Source organism: Dermacentor variabilis, chromosome 10, assembly GCF_050947875.1.
Source record: "Dermacentor variabilis isolate Ectoservices chromosome 10, ASM5094787v1, whole genome shotgun sequence".
Taxonomy (NCBI): Eukaryota; Metazoa; Arthropoda; class Arachnida; order Ixodida; family Ixodidae; genus Dermacentor; species Dermacentor variabilis.
In genome coordinates, this window is record NC_134577.1 from 88045236 (window position 1) to 88062863 (window position 17628).

The 17628-nt window shown below is 47.0% G+C and overlaps 2 protein-coding genes across 2 annotated transcripts in view; one reads left to right on the forward strand and one right to left on the reverse strand.

Annotated features, from left to right (window-relative positions):
• Abcd3 (ATP binding cassette subfamily D member Pmp70) overlaps positions 1 to 15400 on the forward strand; it is a 31744-nt gene extending 16344 nt beyond the window's left edge. The window contains exons 11-16 of the mRNA XM_075673101.1: positions 2354 to 2448; positions 4095 to 4236; positions 5477 to 5578; positions 7176 to 7349; positions 8697 to 8858; positions 15217 to 15400. Of these exons, the coding sequence (XP_075529216.1) occupies positions 2354 to 2448; positions 4095 to 4236; positions 5477 to 5578; positions 7176 to 7349; positions 8697 to 8858; positions 15217 to 15294 (753 nt within the window). The 3' untranslated portion in view covers positions 15295 to 15400. The remainder of the gene's footprint in view (positions 1 to 2353; positions 2449 to 4094; positions 4237 to 5476; positions 5579 to 7175; positions 7350 to 8696; positions 8859 to 15216) is intronic.
• Calr (calreticulin) lies at positions 15398 to 17021 on the reverse strand. The gene is made up of 2 exons (XM_075673106.1): positions 16861 to 17021; positions 15398 to 16716 (listed from the first exon to the last, which is right to left on the reverse strand). Exons 1-2 carry the CDS (start codon positions 16946 to 16948, stop codon positions 15581 to 15583), a joined length of 1224 nt encoding a protein of 407 aa, XP_075529221.1. The 5' UTR covers positions 16949 to 17021; the 3' UTR covers positions 15398 to 15580.
• Between the last annotated feature and the right edge of the window lie 607 nt (positions 17022 to 17628).

The window sequence follows — 17628 nt, forward strand, 5'->3', positions numbered from 1 at the left end:
GTGCTTCCACCCCGAAATGCTGGAAGTATGCAATAGTCAGCCCTGATAAAAGTGTCTCGACGTGATTGGGGTTATTGTCCGGGTTCCTAAAGTCATCTTTGCCGCAATACAGCCCTGTTATGCAGTTAAGCATATTAGGAGTGGAAAAGGGCTGCTGTTGTGGAACGTGGTACGTGTCCCTTAAATATGTGTATGCACCACCTCTGGTCACATTGTGAGCTCTGAGACAACTAATAACTGTAGTGGCAGCAATTCAAGCTATTTCTGATGTTGCAGCGGCGATTTGGGGCCTTCCTTACATTTTTCCGTCTATAACATTTTTCTTTTTTTCACGGTTCCTTGCAAGACATATCGATGGTGTTCGGCTGAATAATTGTAAATACCCTAATAATGCAATTTCATATAAACATTTCGTCTTCACAACCAGGGATCTGTGTCTTGCTTCAGAATATTACCACGGTTCGTAAGTGCCCTTCTACTGATGCACAAAAAATGCTTCGCATTATGTAGCACTTAACGGGAGTTGTGGCTGCCTCATTTTTTTGTGATGTGTGCCGTCTGAAGTAGCTTAGTGCAGGGGCCTGAAATTCATGCGAAGTTTCGGACTGCAAACGTTGTACACAGCTGTTCCTGTACCGTGGCGCTTTCCAGAAACTTTTTGGCAACACAAAAACTGTACGGGTAGCCTAAGTTGTAGGAAGGCCACGGGGACTTGGATGTGCAAGTTTGACGGGCCACATGTCTGAGACCACTGGCTTAAACCACAAACACATGCACAAGGTCACGGGTTCGCACTGCAGCATGTGGTGGTTGCGCTCCTGTAACGGCAGAAAGCAAAAATGCTTGTGTTCTGAGTATGCATTTGGCTGAAATGAACTGAGAGCCCTTTACACGAAGGGCCAGGACTTTCAGTGGCTGGAACCATTCTAAAATATTGCAGTTATAATGTGAAGGACCTGTTGTGACTTTTTAGCCTTAAGCTCTCCCATAACCTTGTGTGTTTATGAAAATAAACGTCAACACCGACTCACAATTCATAATGCACACATAGGATAGGACCTCTTAGCATAGCGCGATGAGACCATCTGAGCATGTGCCGGGGGACCATGCATGCATTTATCACAATGTTTGAGGAAATAGACAAAGTACAACCACTGTAGCCGTGTGCATTGTATCCGAGCTCATGTTCTACACTTTCTTCATGGTGCATAAGGCACTGCCCAATGCTGTGGCCAGTTATTTCTGAATTGCATGAATGAATGAATTCGGAGGTTTTACATCCCAAAGCCACGATTTGATCGTGCAACACTCCGTATGAATTTTGTCGATCTTTAACGATCCTATGCCACAAGCTTAGCCTACAGCTCCGGAAAGCGCCCAGACTTCGGCACGTGGGAAATTCGTCGCAGGTGAAATTTTCGCTTCGCTGCAGTCGCCACTCTCGCACCACCCGTTCAGAAACATCGAACTTGCAGCCTGCTGCACAGTGATTTGTTTCTTCGGCGTAAAGGATGGCAGCCCTCTTGAATGCTGCTGTGAACGAGTGCCGAATGATTAGTGGGCCTGGAGCACTCATGACGACTGAGGAAGCATAGAAGTAGCACGTAGCCAGCAGTCAAGTGCAACGCGTCAAACCAATGCCTTTCGTCAAACTATAGAGAAAGCTAAGCGCAACAGGCAAAGAGAAACCCGCAAGCGCCACCGTTCTGAGGGTGCCGCCGCGAATGGAACAGCGGTGCTTCCATCAACTATCGACACCCCCTCGTGAGTGTTGTGTGCACTATAAAACTCTCAAAAATGTTGAAAAAACCTACCGAAAAGCGAACAAACACGGGGGATAGTGAAAAGCTATGGGTAGGGCCCTATAGCAAACATAAAATTGTGACTACGTTGTAGCTCCCGTTGGTCTCGCTTTTTTGGCGGTGCCATGCTTTGGTTTCGATTGTAAGTCGACCCCCCACTTCAGATTCTCAAATTTTAAAGAAGTGGTCGACTGTCTGCAAGTTGGCTACCTGTACAACTTATAAACGCCCAAAGGTTTCTGTATGGGTATTCTGGTGGTACTAATTGATTCAATGCTTGTGATTAGTGTAGCCTTAAGCACACTGTTGTGCATTTAAACCATTCCTTCAAACTCACTCATTCAAATGTGTGACGTTGCCCTTAACAGACCGATAGCCAATCCTTTTATTCTTTCTGTCGAAGCTCACTTGACAACATTGTGAAAGCTACATGAACTGCTTTTGCAATGGCCAACACATGAAGCTGGCTTGTTGTTCCAGCCAATGGTCTTCACCTTTCTTGCAAACGGAGCTGGTGCAGCGGTGCTTGAACATGCTCCCCGTGCTCGCAGGAACGCGGCGAAGCCGGTGACACGTCAAAGCCTCGCCGTCGCATGGAGCTGGTGCCAGGAGCCGGCCGCATCGTCACACGCGACAACATAATTCGGTGAGCAGTGGTTGCGGTTTCTTCCCTGTTCCCTGCTTAGGCGCCTTTGGGTTGACAGAGGAGGGATGTCGTAATGGCTGACAATCTGCGAGATCGTCATCTGCGCGCTAGAAGAAGCATCGCCATCAGCCTAAACAGGATGGTGTAATGCAGCGTATGTAAACAAATGCACTGCAGGATGAAGACCTCCCCAGCTTTGCCCAACTACCCCTGTCCCCAATTGTCTCCCACCTTGAAATTAGAAGGAACATCAGCTGACGTAAATTATAGATTGCATTTTTGGCAATCTATAATTTAAGTAGGAAACATTCGTGCTGCGAGACAAGTGTAGGAGCAAAAGGCGGGCGGCCAGGTCATGCTGAAATTTCTAAGCTGACTCCGCGTGATTTTGTAGTCTGGCTGGAGCATTTCATTGTTGGCAGAATGTAATCACATTTCATTAGAAATTTAGCAGAAACTCAACTCTAAGACCTTTATGAGACTCTTTTCCGCAGCCCTGAGACACCACAATACATTAGCATTCACGATGCCTTACACTTGCGGCTTTGGTAGAGAGAAGATTAACACTCATTTCCTCTGCTAACAAGCCCTCCTCTCACCCCGATCGAATGGAAAGGGACCCCTGAGAGAATGATCCATCTGTGCACATTAAATGAGTGCTTCACTTTATTGTGTCACCAAACAGCTGTGTGCACAGAGTGGGAAGCGGTATTATAGAGATTGACATCGGAGTGCCGGCGCACTCAAATGGGCATGAACAGCAGAAGCTTGAGCGCATTTTCTTTGTCATATTGCTTAGCGTGCAACCAGTTATCGTAAGTCATAGTGCAGAACTTAAACACAAGTGCAACAGTAAAGTCATAACGATGGCTACTTGAGGTGCTTTAAAGCTGCCGCTTCTGATCTGGTGCTTGGCCACTCGACGGGTGTGGACACGTTGGATGTCAAAAGCCAGTCCTGTGCTGTGCCTTGGAACTTCTGCACTGTCCCTGAGCTTGTGACCACATTGGCTTCGTCGTTTGCGTGATGATTAACAAAGCATTAGGGCAAATATCTCTATACATAGGTTAGCCTGACAAGTAAGTGAAGCCTGCTGGTGAAAGACGGATGTGTTTGCGCGGTATCAAACACTTTTTATCTTGGTGCCTTTGTCGCAGTCAGCGCAGGTTTGAAAGAGCGCTTCCCATTTCAGATAGCGACATAGAAGTGCCAAATTGGTGAAGTGTGAGGCTTTATGACAGTGCTTCTAATCACACACATCACAGCTTGTTCACTAGAATCTCGTGAAGTGAGAAACTTGATGTTGTTGGCACATTTGCCATATGAACCAGAATTTGTGATGCCTGTCTTCCAGCTCTGTTTTAAGCAGAAGGGACCGTCATATGGCGGGACTTATTTTTCAGCCAGATAATGCACGAGCGCAGCGGTTTGGGATATCTAAGTGGCCATGTTGTATGTCACAAATGGAGACGTAACTGTTGCGAAACATGTCTTGTGCTGCACTGAAACTATGTTGAACAGTGAATGCTGGTGCCCGTCATTCCTCTCGTGCTGTCAAGCTCACCGATTGTTATGAGCATAAAGCCTTTGCAACCAGCTGTATCAGAGATTTGACTCTCACCATACTTGCCTGCTTGTTGACGCAGTTTCCAGAATGTGCCGCTGGTAACGCCCAACGGAGACGTGCTGGTTGACAACCTCTCCATCGAGGTCAGGTCTGGAGTCAACGTGCTCGTCTGCGGTCCCAACGGCTGCGGAAAGAGTTCCCTCTTCCGAATTCTTGGAGAGGTGAGGATTGTTTTTTTTTAATGTTACGCGAAGACAATTCATGTTGTTGTCAGTGGTTGCTCATGCATGTCTGCAGTGTTCACATCACACTGCGTTGCCATCCTGCTTTGATCTGTCGCATATAAGTTGATAGGAACACAGCTGCAAATTGGAATCGATACTCGAATGCCCATTCATTGTTTAATTTTTTTACCCAGATTGAGTTCTGGGCATCACAGTGCTAGGAATAGCACAATATATACTCAAAATTTGCATGGCACACGACATCATGGGCAAAGAAAGCTTTTAAAAAATGACAAGTTTGACTAACATCAAAAAAACAATAGTAGTAATTCGATGCCGGCATGTAATATTACGTGGCAGTGCACTTAAAGAAATTCACTAGATGTAAAAACTAAGGACTCAAAAGAAGGTAACAAGCGTCAAAGTCTGTAGGATTGAACAGTGATTGTAAAAAGTACTCAAGCTTTTCTGGGAACAGCACAGGATCTATCTCATAATTTATGTTTTAGTGAAATGGAATGGTCACTTAATAGGAATACCGTTAAAAGATCTATTTTTCTCGCATGTGACTTTGTGATTACAGCCACCATGCTATCTATAAGCACCGTCCTTTGAAAGGCAGCTATCCCTCGAAAAAACAAGAAGCAGTCCCACGAAACTCACCCACAAATTTTCAGTCAGTCCAGACATTCCAAGAAAGACTTTCGACACAGAATTACGCAGACATCATGAGAACAAAAAAAAAAAAACATAGAGATGGCACTCTGTGTTTTTGTTTCTATGATTTCTGTGTAATTCTGCGGTGAAAACTTGCTGTGGATTTGCAATTCCAACTCGTCCAAATAAGTACCTTGTTAGGCCACGCAAGCCAACACCGTGAAATCAGGAAGATGCTTTTCGTCGCGCCTCAGCAACGCATGCGGTCAGGTAGCACCAGCATTGAAATGCTCGCGCCACCTCTTGTCGTGCTGTGCAATTATGCGTGCTAGTTGTGCGGGGAAGCCGAACGTCGAGCCATGCGAGAGTCGTGCAGAGAAGAGAATGATCAGGGGACGGACACGAGGGAGTTCAGCGTCTCCACAGTGTACAGGAGCATTAGTGGGGAATAAATCAGTATGATCGAAATTCTGCATGTCCGTCGGTTTCTTGCCGTTTCACCGAGTGCCTGTACATTAGAGCAGAAAGTGCAAAGCAAACACCTCTGTTGAGGCACGTGTGTTGTACTGTTACCGTGCAGTTGTGGCCCTTGTTTGGAGGCACGCTCGTGAAGCCAGCCAAGGAGAAGCTGTTCTACATTCCCCAGCGGCCTTACATGACGCTCGGCACCCTCAGGGATCAGGTGAGCAGTTTGCCGTGCTCGCGAGGTGGCAGGTTTAAGCCTTTGCCTGCAACAGCAGATGCAGTCTGATGGGGGCGGAAGGAAAAAAATTATGGTGCGCCAAGAACTTCAGGTGTTCAGAATTAACCTGAAGGGCCTTCACTATGGCATCTCTCGTAGCCAAACTGCAGTCGTTTGAGGTTGAAAACTGCATAATTTGTTCTTTATTTAGTGTGCTATACATGCCATGTCGTGGCTAGGAGGTAAGTTGGGACAGCAACTTCTACATTGGGTTTTAGCATAAGGCAGTGGTTCAGGGTTGAGGTATTCTGCAGAAGAGCCTCTTGGGCTGTTTAGCCTGCCGTATAAATGCTTTAGTCCTCATTTTGCGTTTGGCTCGCTTCTGTTGCGCTAATGGATGATTAATTGCCCACCTGACCCTTTGCTTAGTTTTTTTGTGAACAGCTTTATGGTGACACTTGTTGCATGTTCTTCCTTGGCTTATATTTATGTAGTAGGGTTATTGTAATCAAAGCTAGCTGCCCAGTTTAGTGCATACGTGTACCTAGTGCCAGAGGCTTCGCATACATTGAAGGCACAGACAACCGCTCAGAACATGAATCGAGATAACCCCGCTGATGGAAAGATTGCCTATCAGATTGATGAAAACGAGCCATGTATTCCTCACTAAACATGGATTTATATTTTTAGTTCTTCTCTAAAAGTTGCGAAAAAGGACCTTTGGTGCCCCCGCGGCAAAAGCGTTAAGATGCATGAGTGGCCTACAACATGGCCCTCTTGTTAGTGTACGCAGTTCTTGGGTCTTTTCATTAGTATTTAAATGCAGTACACTTTTTTTCTGTTATAATTTTTTTCTGACTTACAATGTGCAGATAGGCCTTCATTTGTAGCGAGTAGAAAAGTGGCGCTGTCTTCGCCTTCATTTTCGATGAGTTGGCTTGACTCGTTTATAGACAGAATAACGACGTCGGGGACCAGCCAGCCATGGCGTAGGCATATACTTGGGGAAAAAGGCAGTACAAAAAGGCGGCCACCGTAAACTTTGGTGGCCAACTGTGCATGCTTAGAAATTATAGCAGCCAGTGTGCAGTTAGTGAGTAAGAAACGCTGAACAGGGATACCCATCAACGCCAAGTAAAACAATTACTGCCAGCGTATACCGTTGTCCTGTTCCTGCACCACTGATTGGTTCAGCAACTCTGCAGTTGCAGTCACGAAGCCGAATAAGCAGCATTACAAAATTGGTCATATTTAAACGAAAGCAACCATTTGCGACCAACTTGGTCACAGAACCTCTGCAACTCATTGGTGTGAATGCTTCCTTAGAGACAACAACAGGCAGGGACAGTGACATACAAGACTTAGGATGAGCCAGCAAGAAACAGGTGGAGACGCTATTTTAGAGATATCAGCAGAGTTAGAGTTGAAGCCTCAGCAGACGGTAATTTTTGATAAGGCAGGTGCATCTTGCACCAAGTGATAGCTTGATATCAGTGATAACGCAGTGAAAAGCTGCCACCGGCACAAAATATGAAACAATGTACGTGTTGCAACATCCACCTACCAATGTTGTCTCCGTGTCGACGTGTGCGTGCAGGTGATCTACCCGGACAGTCACCTGGAGATGCTGCGGCGGGGGGTGACAGACGAGCAGCTGGCGCGGTTCCTGCACCTGGTGCAGCTGGACTACGTGCTGGAGCGAGAGCGGGGCTGGGATACCATCCAGGACTGGATGGACATTCTCAGCGGCGGCGAGAAGCAACGTATTGCGGTCAGTACCCAAGAACCCGCCAACATTGATGCCGACTGGCGCGTCCCTTGTAATTCCTTTGCACAGCTGTGGAGCACCTTGGTGATCACCTCTCATAGGTGGCCCTTGTAAGAAGCCCACTTACGAAAGATGAACTCGTTTAGCCGGGAACAACCGGAGTCTGAGCTTAATTAGTGTAGATTCGTTGTGGCCACAGCCTTGTCCTCATGATTGAGTGTTCGCATCAGCTGCAAGAGGGAAGTTTGTTCAAAACCATGCTACCACTGGTTACCCACCTGTTATACAAGTGGGCACAGGTGCCCAACAGCCCGGCACTCTTCAGGAGGGTCGAACAGTCTTGGAAAAGAAGGCCGCACCATGCAAATCCCGTAAGACCTTGTGGGCACAACAAGACCCTGTAAAAGCGGGGTCTTGGTCGCTCCAACGGCCCATCAATCAAGAAATTTGATCCCGATCTCGCTCGGCCTTTGTCAAAAGTGCCCTGATCACACCTGGCACTTTCGATTGCGATTGAGCTCGATCAGGATGGCACTTCTTGATCGCAATTGGCTTCCTTCTGCAGCTTGCGCAGAGGAGCCAATCACGATGGATGGATAAATTAGATTCTGATTGAGCTCAATCTCCATCAGATATGCCCATTGTGACATGCAGTTTTAGGTGCGAAGCAGAACACGATAAGAATATAACAGACACAAACAGTTCATTTAGCAAACAGTAATATTGGCCTTGTCTGTATATATCAAGCTGGTGCCTTGAATTTGCGCTAACAAAAGGTATGGGCTCATTTGGCCACTGATTTCTGTCATTTGTTCATGTACCAAGAAAATTATGAGCAATAGCAGTTGTTTGGAATCTCAAAAATAACTTGCAATGGGAGTGTTACTGGCTAGATATTGCGTAAATTTAGTAACATGCATGCCCAAAAGTGCTGATTTATTTAAGCCCTGGAAATTACATGATAAAACTAATTAGTTGTGAATGTAAGACTCAACTGCCGTAGGAGAATGTTGAGAGGCTAGCAATAAACAGAATTGAGCCACAAACGGCAGTAACAGAAGCAGCAGAATTGTTTTTAACGAAGCCATGTCAAATCTTGGAAAATAGAAATGCGTAATTCCAACAGAAGTTGAACAGCACCATAACATTTTCCTGTGGTAATCTTAATGTGAGACTCTCCGGTGCTAGAACAAAATGATAGGCAACCAAGGGTCTGCTTGCTTGGGGTGTTTGCGTTTGTATACTGGATCTGGCTCCGGGAGTGTTGGCCCATGCCAGTTGCGGTAATTTCCTTCCATGTTGAACAATTACACTGTGTACTGAGCTCGGAGGCTTGCGAATGCTGCGCAGATGGCCAGGCTGTTCTACCGGCAGCCCCAGTTCGCCATCCTCGACGAGTGCACGAGCGCGGTGAGCGTCGACGTCGAGGGCTCCATGTACCAGTACTGCCGACAAGCTGGCATCACCCTGTTCACCGTGTCGCACCGCAAGTCGCTGTGGAAGTACCACGAGGTAGGTCACGAGGAAGTGGTAAAAACATGACCACTTGGTTCACTACTGTCGTCTGCACCTCCTGCACTGGGCTTTTCTTCGTTTTTCTCCAGATTAGAGGCATCAGATTGACCATAGGCTTTGACCACATACATGTGGTACATAGTTTACCAAAGGCCACGCCATCATGCATTCAAAGAGGGGGAAATCCTGGGAGCCCTTGCTCAGATGATCTGGCTTCTTCATTGACTGGCATGCTAGCAAGTGGACTTAAAGGCTTACGGGATGCATGGTGGTACTAATTAGTGTGAGTACAGACCCGCTCACTGCTGCGTAGAGCACGCGAGCGGCCTGCTCCATCAAAATTAAGGTGTCCATAAAGCATCATTACTTGCGAAAAGCGACATTCGCAGTCTACACATTTGTGTGTCCAAGCATGCACCTGGGCTTTCCATGTCAAAAGCAGCAGGCACCGCCAACCGTCGTCTGCAAACAGCAGAACTGCCTGCTTATATGCTCCGCACAGCAATGAACTGGTCTGTAGTTAGAAGCGCCACCTACGTGGGACCTTGCATACGTATGGCAGGTATGTGTGATTCCCACGAGAATTCTGAGGGCCACATGTGTAAATTTATGACCCTTTGTTTAAACTAGCAGCTGTTAAATACACAGGGTGGTTTGGTTAATGAACCAACTTTGTCACTTCTATAATGATATCATTGCACAATTACTAAATTACCTCGTCTGTCTCTTTTCCCCCATTGTGGCACCAAACAATGGAAGTGAAATGTTCATTGTTCTGGCAAACAATTAACCTGCATCTAAACTGATTACATAATTGAAATTAGCCCAATAGAACTGAACAGGAGCATAAAATTTTGTTAACATTGATAAAAAAAAAAAGAAAGACAGTGAAAATGGTTTCAACACCAGCGTCTCCCCTTAACAGCTTCTTCTCATATGTAACAAGGCCACAACTCTGCAAACCTGAGTAAAGCAGGAAACAGTGCTGAATAAAATGCCTTCTTGGAATAGGCGTGTCACTCGCTTTTTCGTTGCAGACCTGTTGCCATGAGTACAGGTGCAGAGAGGCATTGCTCACGAGTGAATCTGCTTCTATGCTTGGCACTATGGCCTTGGCTTCACACAAAGTTTCCATCACCGTTTCTATCCACCTTCTGTCTGTCAATTACAATTGTTGTTTTTACATTGTGGGAATGGGTTTGGGCACACTGCACCCAATTGTGGCAACCAGAGGTGCACAATAACTGCTTCAGTAAGGTTTGTTGATGCAAGTATGGTGCATTGAGCCCTTATAAAAGACATTATAGGAGTTCTGTTGTATTTCTATTCAGTCTCTATTGCATTCACTAAGCTTTTCTGTGTAAATGGACTTAAATATCATGCATTGTCTTTGTGAAGGAAGGCTCAGGAGTCCGATGTTTAGCCTAAGCGAGTTTACTGACCCAGAAGTACACTACAACACAACAATAACGGCTCGGGCTCTACATGTCTCTACATCAGTCGACTGTGCATAACCGCCGAACTAGGCTAACCACTTAGCAATTCACTGAGCACAAGAACTCACTGGAGCAAAGTACCTCTCCATTCTCTTGGACGTGGCATTCGCATGGCAGAGAAATCGGACAGTTTTCTTCGAGGAGCGATCATCACACTACACACATCGCGCCATTGCAAGGCACCCACAGTGTCGTAGATGTCAGCATGTATGTCGGATGTTTTGTTCAAGGAGAGAGAGAGAATTTGCTTGAAGACAGAGAGGTCGACCTCACCTGCTGTGCTCTAGCCTGCTACTGCGGACAGGGTGACGGTGACATAAGGGCTGGAAGAGAAATGGACAATGGTGAAGGCAAGCTCAGCATTCTGATAGTTGTCAAGAAAGTTCGTAAGAGCCATTCAGAAATGTCATTCGTCTACCAGAGCTTGGCTGGGGTAAGTAATCCAGTTGAAATCTCAGAAGAAATGCTCAACGAAGGCGCGGGTGTGTGGCCTTCTCCTGCGTGAGCAGCGCAGGCGTCAAGAAAGGTCTTTACATTATGGAAAGAGCAACGATAAACGACTCTAGTGCAGCTACGACGTGCATGATGCATTTAGTGGCCGTAGTATGGAGACAGCAGAAAATCACGCGCATTGATTCTAGCAGGTGCTTCGGCATTGGCTCGACGCTTTCGTTGTCATTCTTTTTCTGCTCCTTGCTCGCATATAGGATCAGTAGCTTTACTAACCCTAGCATCCACTTCTTGATGTCGAGGAACACTACGCGTCATGCTCGTGGGTCTAGTGGGCAGCAAAGGCCACTCCATGTGCCAGCCAGGAGCGACGAATAATTGCCCTGTGCCCGCAGCGACCCTGAATTTGAAGTAGGCACATTTACCATCCTAGATGCCAATACAGGCAGAGGTAGTCGTGGCAACGTTCCGAATTTCAAGTTCCGGTCATTGGTGTGCTTGTAATCTTGTGTCAGGATATTGATGTAGTGAGACCCACTGTGATGACCGTGGCATGATACTGCCGAGCACAAGTTAATGGGTTCGATTCTCGGCCACATTACAGAGGGTTGCAATACAAAAACACTCGTGTACTTATGTTGCGGTGTGTGTCAAAGAACCCCCAGGTGGTCGAAGTTAACTGGAGCACCCCACTACAGTGTCCCTTGTAACCCGCTGCAGTTTCAGGATGTTAAACCACTGAATGTGATTTGATTTTTATGTGTGGCAAATGACTTCTGTAAAAGCCCTCCAGTCACTAAAAAGGAAACTCAGGCAGGTTTCCTTTGTAGCTTTGTGCTCCTCTTGTATGGATGACAGTGTTTCTATTTCGCGATTTTGATGTGAGAAATCAAGAATGGGGAATGCAGTGCAAACTTAACTGCGGCTTCAGAATAACACTTGAGCAAGGCTGTAGCTATGTGTCTTTACATTATGCAGACTTGTTACGTGCATTTAGCTTTGAGCTGTCGTTTTGCCATTTCAGACTGACTTTCGCTTATTTTATGCCGTAGCATCCGACTCCGCTATTGAAAGGCTCCATTCATGTTCTTATGGTGACCCTAGAAGAGAGGCTTCACCCCTTGACACCTTCTTTTGCTTTGAACATGAAGCAACACTGTGGTGAAGTTTCACAGAACCGTGGAGCTTGCGTCTCTCACGGTACTTAGAACTGAAACTCTACAGCTAAACTGAAAAGCATTGCCTCATGTGTTCCCAGGACTTCATTTTGCTGTTTCGTGTGAAACTCAAGACTTCACCATTGAGCTCGCCTGGAAAACTTGTACACTAACCATATTTTCACGCAACTATAAGGAGAGAGCCTTCTCACTTCTCTGAATTACCATTCTGTGAGATGACCTTGCCCTAATTCTTGGGCTGATAATTCTAGCCGCCATGGCGCTGGCCCAGTAGTGTGGCATTGCTTTGTGTCACGATGAAGACGACCTTAACACCTCAGCCACTGCCCTGTGCTCCTGCTGATCCTAGCTGCAGTGCTATGTCAACTTGCCCATCTCTGTAAAAGTTTTTTTTTTAAGTGCGCATTTGTCTCGTAACATTTGGAGGAGGTTAGGGGTATCAGTCCCAGTACCCCTCACATGGTAAGTGTCTGCACTACAATGCAGAAAGAATCTAAAAAAAAAAAAACTTTTCATTTCTGTGCATTTCACTATAAGCTGGTGCGAGTTTTCGAGACTGCATTGCCATTTTTTTTAATAACTTCCCCCTACACATTGTATAGCAACAAAACCAATGCTTATGCACGAGTACTGCATGAGGTTTCAAGTGAATAGCCAAATGTAATCCAATAGAGATACTTTCTGTACTCAGCTTACCTCATCTAATATGCAAAGTGGAATTATTAGCTTGAAGGGTCTGAAAGAGAAAGCACATCACCCACCATTTTGTGTCTCGCACAAAAGGGTGGTGCAATTCATTTTCGTCATGTCGCGTTTTCGCCTACTTGCATTGAGTGCAGTCTGGTGTGGGCAAGTCCAAAAGATGGAACAAGTTGTTATGTCTTAATTTCCGGTTTTTATTTCACTATGAGTACGGTTAGTTTCAGACTAAATTGAACTAATTGCTGTTAGGTATTTTTGATTCCTTTCACTCTTCTAATGTGCCATTGCCTGCTCTACTTACTGCTTCAAACAGCCTCGTCAAAGTGACAAGAATTGTACCATGCCACAAGGTGCACACTCCACTGTTTTCGCCAAGCCTAATGACGTAATTTGGAATTATTGAAAATTTCGATGGGTCAGGCAGAGTAGCAGAGCCATTTTTATGCCATTCTGGCACATTTCCAAGTCACGAAATATCCGAGCTCGTATGGTTTAACTAAATACACCATCCAGCTGTTACCAGTTCTTGGCATTGACGTGCAGTCCCCTCGAACGTGCCAAATGTATTGGACCTCAAACTATTTGCGCTACTAGTAACGCAACCAGCGTAAACTAGGCACATTGCTAGGCTTGCATGTCCTTAATCTGGGGGCCTTATTTTGTGACTACGTATTTCATTTTTCATTGGTCTCGCCATTGGCCCGAATGCCACCGTTGTCACTGTAATTGGCCATGCAGTGCGACAAGTGATCAAAGGGAAAAATAAATACAGCGTTGCAAAGTACCGGCCCCGATGATCGGTCCTCAGTCGTCCAACGCTCTGCTGAGCTGCACCACCCGAAGTTTTATTAACGTGTAGACATATGTAAAATTGATCTGTAGCACCTCGAGCTTTGTGGGAAAAGGATGACATATTTATGGAGTTAAGAACCACTCAAAGCGATGAACGAAGAGTGTTGGGCGTAATGTTAAGATGCAGGAAGAGAGCAGAGTGGATCACTGAGCAAACAGGGATAACCGACATTCTAGTTGACATTATGAGGGGGAAAAGAATGGAGCTAGGCAGGCCATGTTGTGTGTAGGTGTGTGTAAAATGGGTGCCAAGGGAATGGATGTGCATTTGGTGACAGCAGGAAATTTGGTGGAGGTGGTGAAATTTGGAAATGTGCAGATGCAAATTGGAATTGACTAGCACAAGACAAGGTTAATTGGAGATCGCTGGGAGAGGTCTTCGTCCTGTAGTGGTGGTAAAAAGGGGCTGGTGATAGTGATGATTTATGGAGTGCATAGCAAACATGGAGAGAAGTACTCAGAAAGCTTGCAAGAGCCTTTCCTTTTCTTTAATTTTAATGTTTTTGAATTTGTAAGTGAAGTTGCCTCGGGGGGGGGGGGGGGAAGGAAGGGCATATCAAATAATGGCACTTGAGAATTATGAAATATGACCCTAGTCAGAAATATCATGTCTGTACTCCTTGAATGCCTTAACTACTCATTATGCACTGTATTGTGGGCATAATGCAATAGTGAAATCTAAAGCTTGCAGGAGGCACAATGCCAAATTGAATTATGAGTTCAGTGACACTAAGCTCTTAGTCATTAAAGGGCAATGTGCGTGGTCATGACATTAAAAAATGAAGTCACAGACCTAATGACATGCTCTTTCACTAAGCTGGCCCACATTTGCCGTAGCAGTTCAGGGGCAGTCTTCTTCGATTACCCAGCTTACCTGCACGGTACTGTTGCATTCATTCAGCTACTGGGTCTTAGCAGTACTTGCACTTAATGACCCGAGAGATGCACCAGAAATATAATTGTGACACTGCACATGAAGTGCACCAGGGCAAGCAGTTCTATACTTTGTGCGAGTGTTAATTTGCACCTCTCCTTATAACTCGCTAGACGTGCCCTTTCTAGAGCTGCACAGTACTATTGCATTCATCCAGCTACCGGGTCCAAACTATAACTGTTGGCCTGAACAGGTAGGGATGCATCACGATAACTATGGTGTTAAAGGGAATCAGTGACCTAATGCCACATGCTGTTTGACCAAGCTCAAACAAATCAGTGAGGTGGAAACTGCATAGGAAAGAGAAAGATGTATGCAGTGAAAGGTAAGCACAGCAAAGTCATTGCCAATTTCAGTGGCAATGGCAGCAGAGGACCTGTGTACTGAGCTGGTACAGTACCGAGCGCAGCCAGCACTTTTACTGAGCCAGTGCGTATTTGCGGTAATAGTTCTAGCCAGTACTGCCTTACTCAGCTGTTGTGCAGGGGAGAGAGAGTGCCTTCACTGTATAGAACTACCTGCACAGTACTGTTGCATTTGTCCAGCTGTTAAATCTAAATGGCACTGCTATAATCATTGCCTATTCATTAGGCTGTTGACAACTAAATTGAGATGCTTGCTTTCAAGGAACTTATCCATGTCCAAAAAGTAAAGCTACTGTATATAGCAATGGTGGCCTCTAATGTCAGCATGATGCATCACAAATGAAGTTACAATACATTGCTTACCTTTACTCTTTGCAGTACTGCCTTTACATGGACGGCCGAGGAAGCTACGAGTTCAAGCCCATCACCCCGGACACAAAGGAGTTTGGATCCTAGCAGATGACCGAGCCACTCAAGAGTGCCTTTTTTTGTTTCTCATATAGCCTGTACAGTGCGTGTCGTGTAGTAAAGCCAATAAAAGAGACGGGTGACAAACATGTAACCAGGAGAGAGCCTGTTTTATTTTTTTATTATTAAATCAACCATTTTTCTCTTGCTGCACCACAAATGGGGGAGAGGAGGAGAAAAAAAAATGAGTGAAACAGAACGGGATGAGCGAGAAAAAAAATAATGAGAGATGCCTGTACAAAAGATTTTTTTCGAGTCCGGCCCCGCCACTTGCTCACAACTCCTCGTGCTTGTGGTCCTCGTCGTCCGGCGCGGGCGTGGTCTCCTCCTCCTTCTCTTCCTTATCCTCGTCGTCTTCGAACTCATCCTCGTCCTTGGCGTCGTCCTCCTTCTTGCTCTTGGCCTCCTCCTCTTCCTCCTGCTTGTCCTTCATCTTTTTCTCGGCGTCCTTAAGCGCGGCCCAGGTCTCCTCGCCGTGGACGCGGGCGTACTCCTCGTCGTCGGTGATGAGCAGGTTGTCGAAGATGGTGCCGGACTTGACCTGCCACAGGTCGAAGCCCACCTTGCAGATCTCCGGGTAGTGGTACAGCTTGGGGTCCGCCGTGTACTCGGGGTTGTCGATCTCCGGGTGGACCCAGGCCCCCTTGTAGGCCGGGTTGTCGATCTGCTTGGGTTTCCACTCGCCCTTGTACTCGGGGTTGTTGATCTGCGGGGGCTCCCACTCGCCGTCCATGTCGTCGTCCCAGTCCTCGGGCTTGGTGGCGTCGGGGTCGGGGATGTACTCGGGCTTGTCCCAGTCCTCGGGCTTCTTGTCGTCCGGGTCGTCGATCTTGGCGCGGTCGTCCCAGTCCTCGGGCTTCTTGGCCTCCGGGTCCTTGATCTTCTTGGGGGGCAGGAAGGACCAGTCCTTCTCGAGCTCGCCCTTCTCGACCACCTCGTTGTCGATCTTGACCTGGTAGGTGTTGTCGGGCTTGACGATCAGCGTGTACAGGTGGGTGAACACGTCGTCCTTGCAGCGGATCTCCTTGTTGATGAGGTGGTTCTTGCCCTTGTAGTTAAAGATGACGTGCACCTTCTTGGTGCCCGGCCCACAGATGTCCGGGCCGAACATGATCAGGTACGGGGACTCGCCGTGCATCTGCGTCTGGTCCAGACTGCAGTCGAACAGCTTGACGTAGCCGCCGCCGCAGTCAATGTTCTGCTCGTGCTTGACAGTGAACTGCACCACCAGCGTCTTGCCCTCGTTGGAGAAGGGCTCGAACTTGGCCGAGATGCCGTAGAACCGGGCGTCTTCGGAGGTCTGCAGTCCCTTGCTTTTCTCCTCATCGCCGTAAAACTTGCCCGCGGTGAGAACGAACTTTCCGAGGTTGTCGCCTTTCGTCGACTCGACCCACCGATCCTTCCACGCCTCTGCAAAAGAGCCGAATCGGAGGAGGCAGGTTACACATCAGCAAACGACGTCCGACACGGATGGCGGCCCCCACCTCCACCTCACCGCGTCAGCAGCCAGAATCCAGAGAAAAACTCCTGAAAGCGAGAAAAAAATCAACTCACCTCCATCGTTGAACTCTTCTTTGAAGTGTACGGTGGGGTCGGCCGATATTAAGCCGACCAGGGGGAGCAAAATGCAGAGAAGCCGCATTTTGAGGAACCAGTGAGCCTGTGTCGACCACGTTCAAAGACCCGGCAGCAGTACTGAGCAGCGCTAGTAAATCAAAGCCGGTTGGGCACGTGATGCTCCAGATGTATACTTCTCATTGGTGCACGGCCGCCAGCCAATCCCGCCTCACCACGCTGTGCAGCTTGGCTCAGGGTTGATTACGCGCGGGTGGCGCAGTTTACTTGGAACGTCAGCAACAAAATAAAAAAGTATTTACGTTTGTTTCGTACTCAATATTTAGTGTTAAAGTACTTAAAACGCATATTTATAACAAGTTATGTACTTCTGTTTTGTTTTTAGACTTCAATAACTTCGGTTTTTAAAGAAACTTAAATTTGTTTTGAGCTTTACCTCTCCACCACCAGGGTAGCCCTGCAGCCTTTGTGGTTTCTGCTACCGTTGGATGAGCTCTGGCGCCCATTACGTCGCTCGCTGACATCATCGGTCAGCATGCGTGTGCGCTCCGGTTTGGGTCTGTCGCTCGAAGTGCTGGATTTCTCTGGCGTTGACACGTGTTGTGATGCCCCCCACGAGAAACCGTGTTGTGGAATGTCGCCCTAGTCACTTCGTTTGCTTCACTGTACGGCTGGTATGGCGCACGCTTCGAACGCACTGCCGCGAGTACGGACACAGGCTAGCTATAATGTATCTGTCCAGCACGG

What these genes read in the sequence shown, in the direction of transcription:
- Calr (XM_075673106.1), bottom strand. Translation starts at nt 16,948, where the DNA reads ATGCGGCTTCTCTGCATTTTGCTCCCCCTGGTCGGCTTAATATCGGCC. An exon ending in AGAAGAGTTCAACGATGGAG is followed by an intron (nt 16,717 to 16,860) that starts GTGAGTTGATTT and finishes GCTCTTTTGCAG; the next exon opens with AGGCGTGGAAGGATCGGTGG.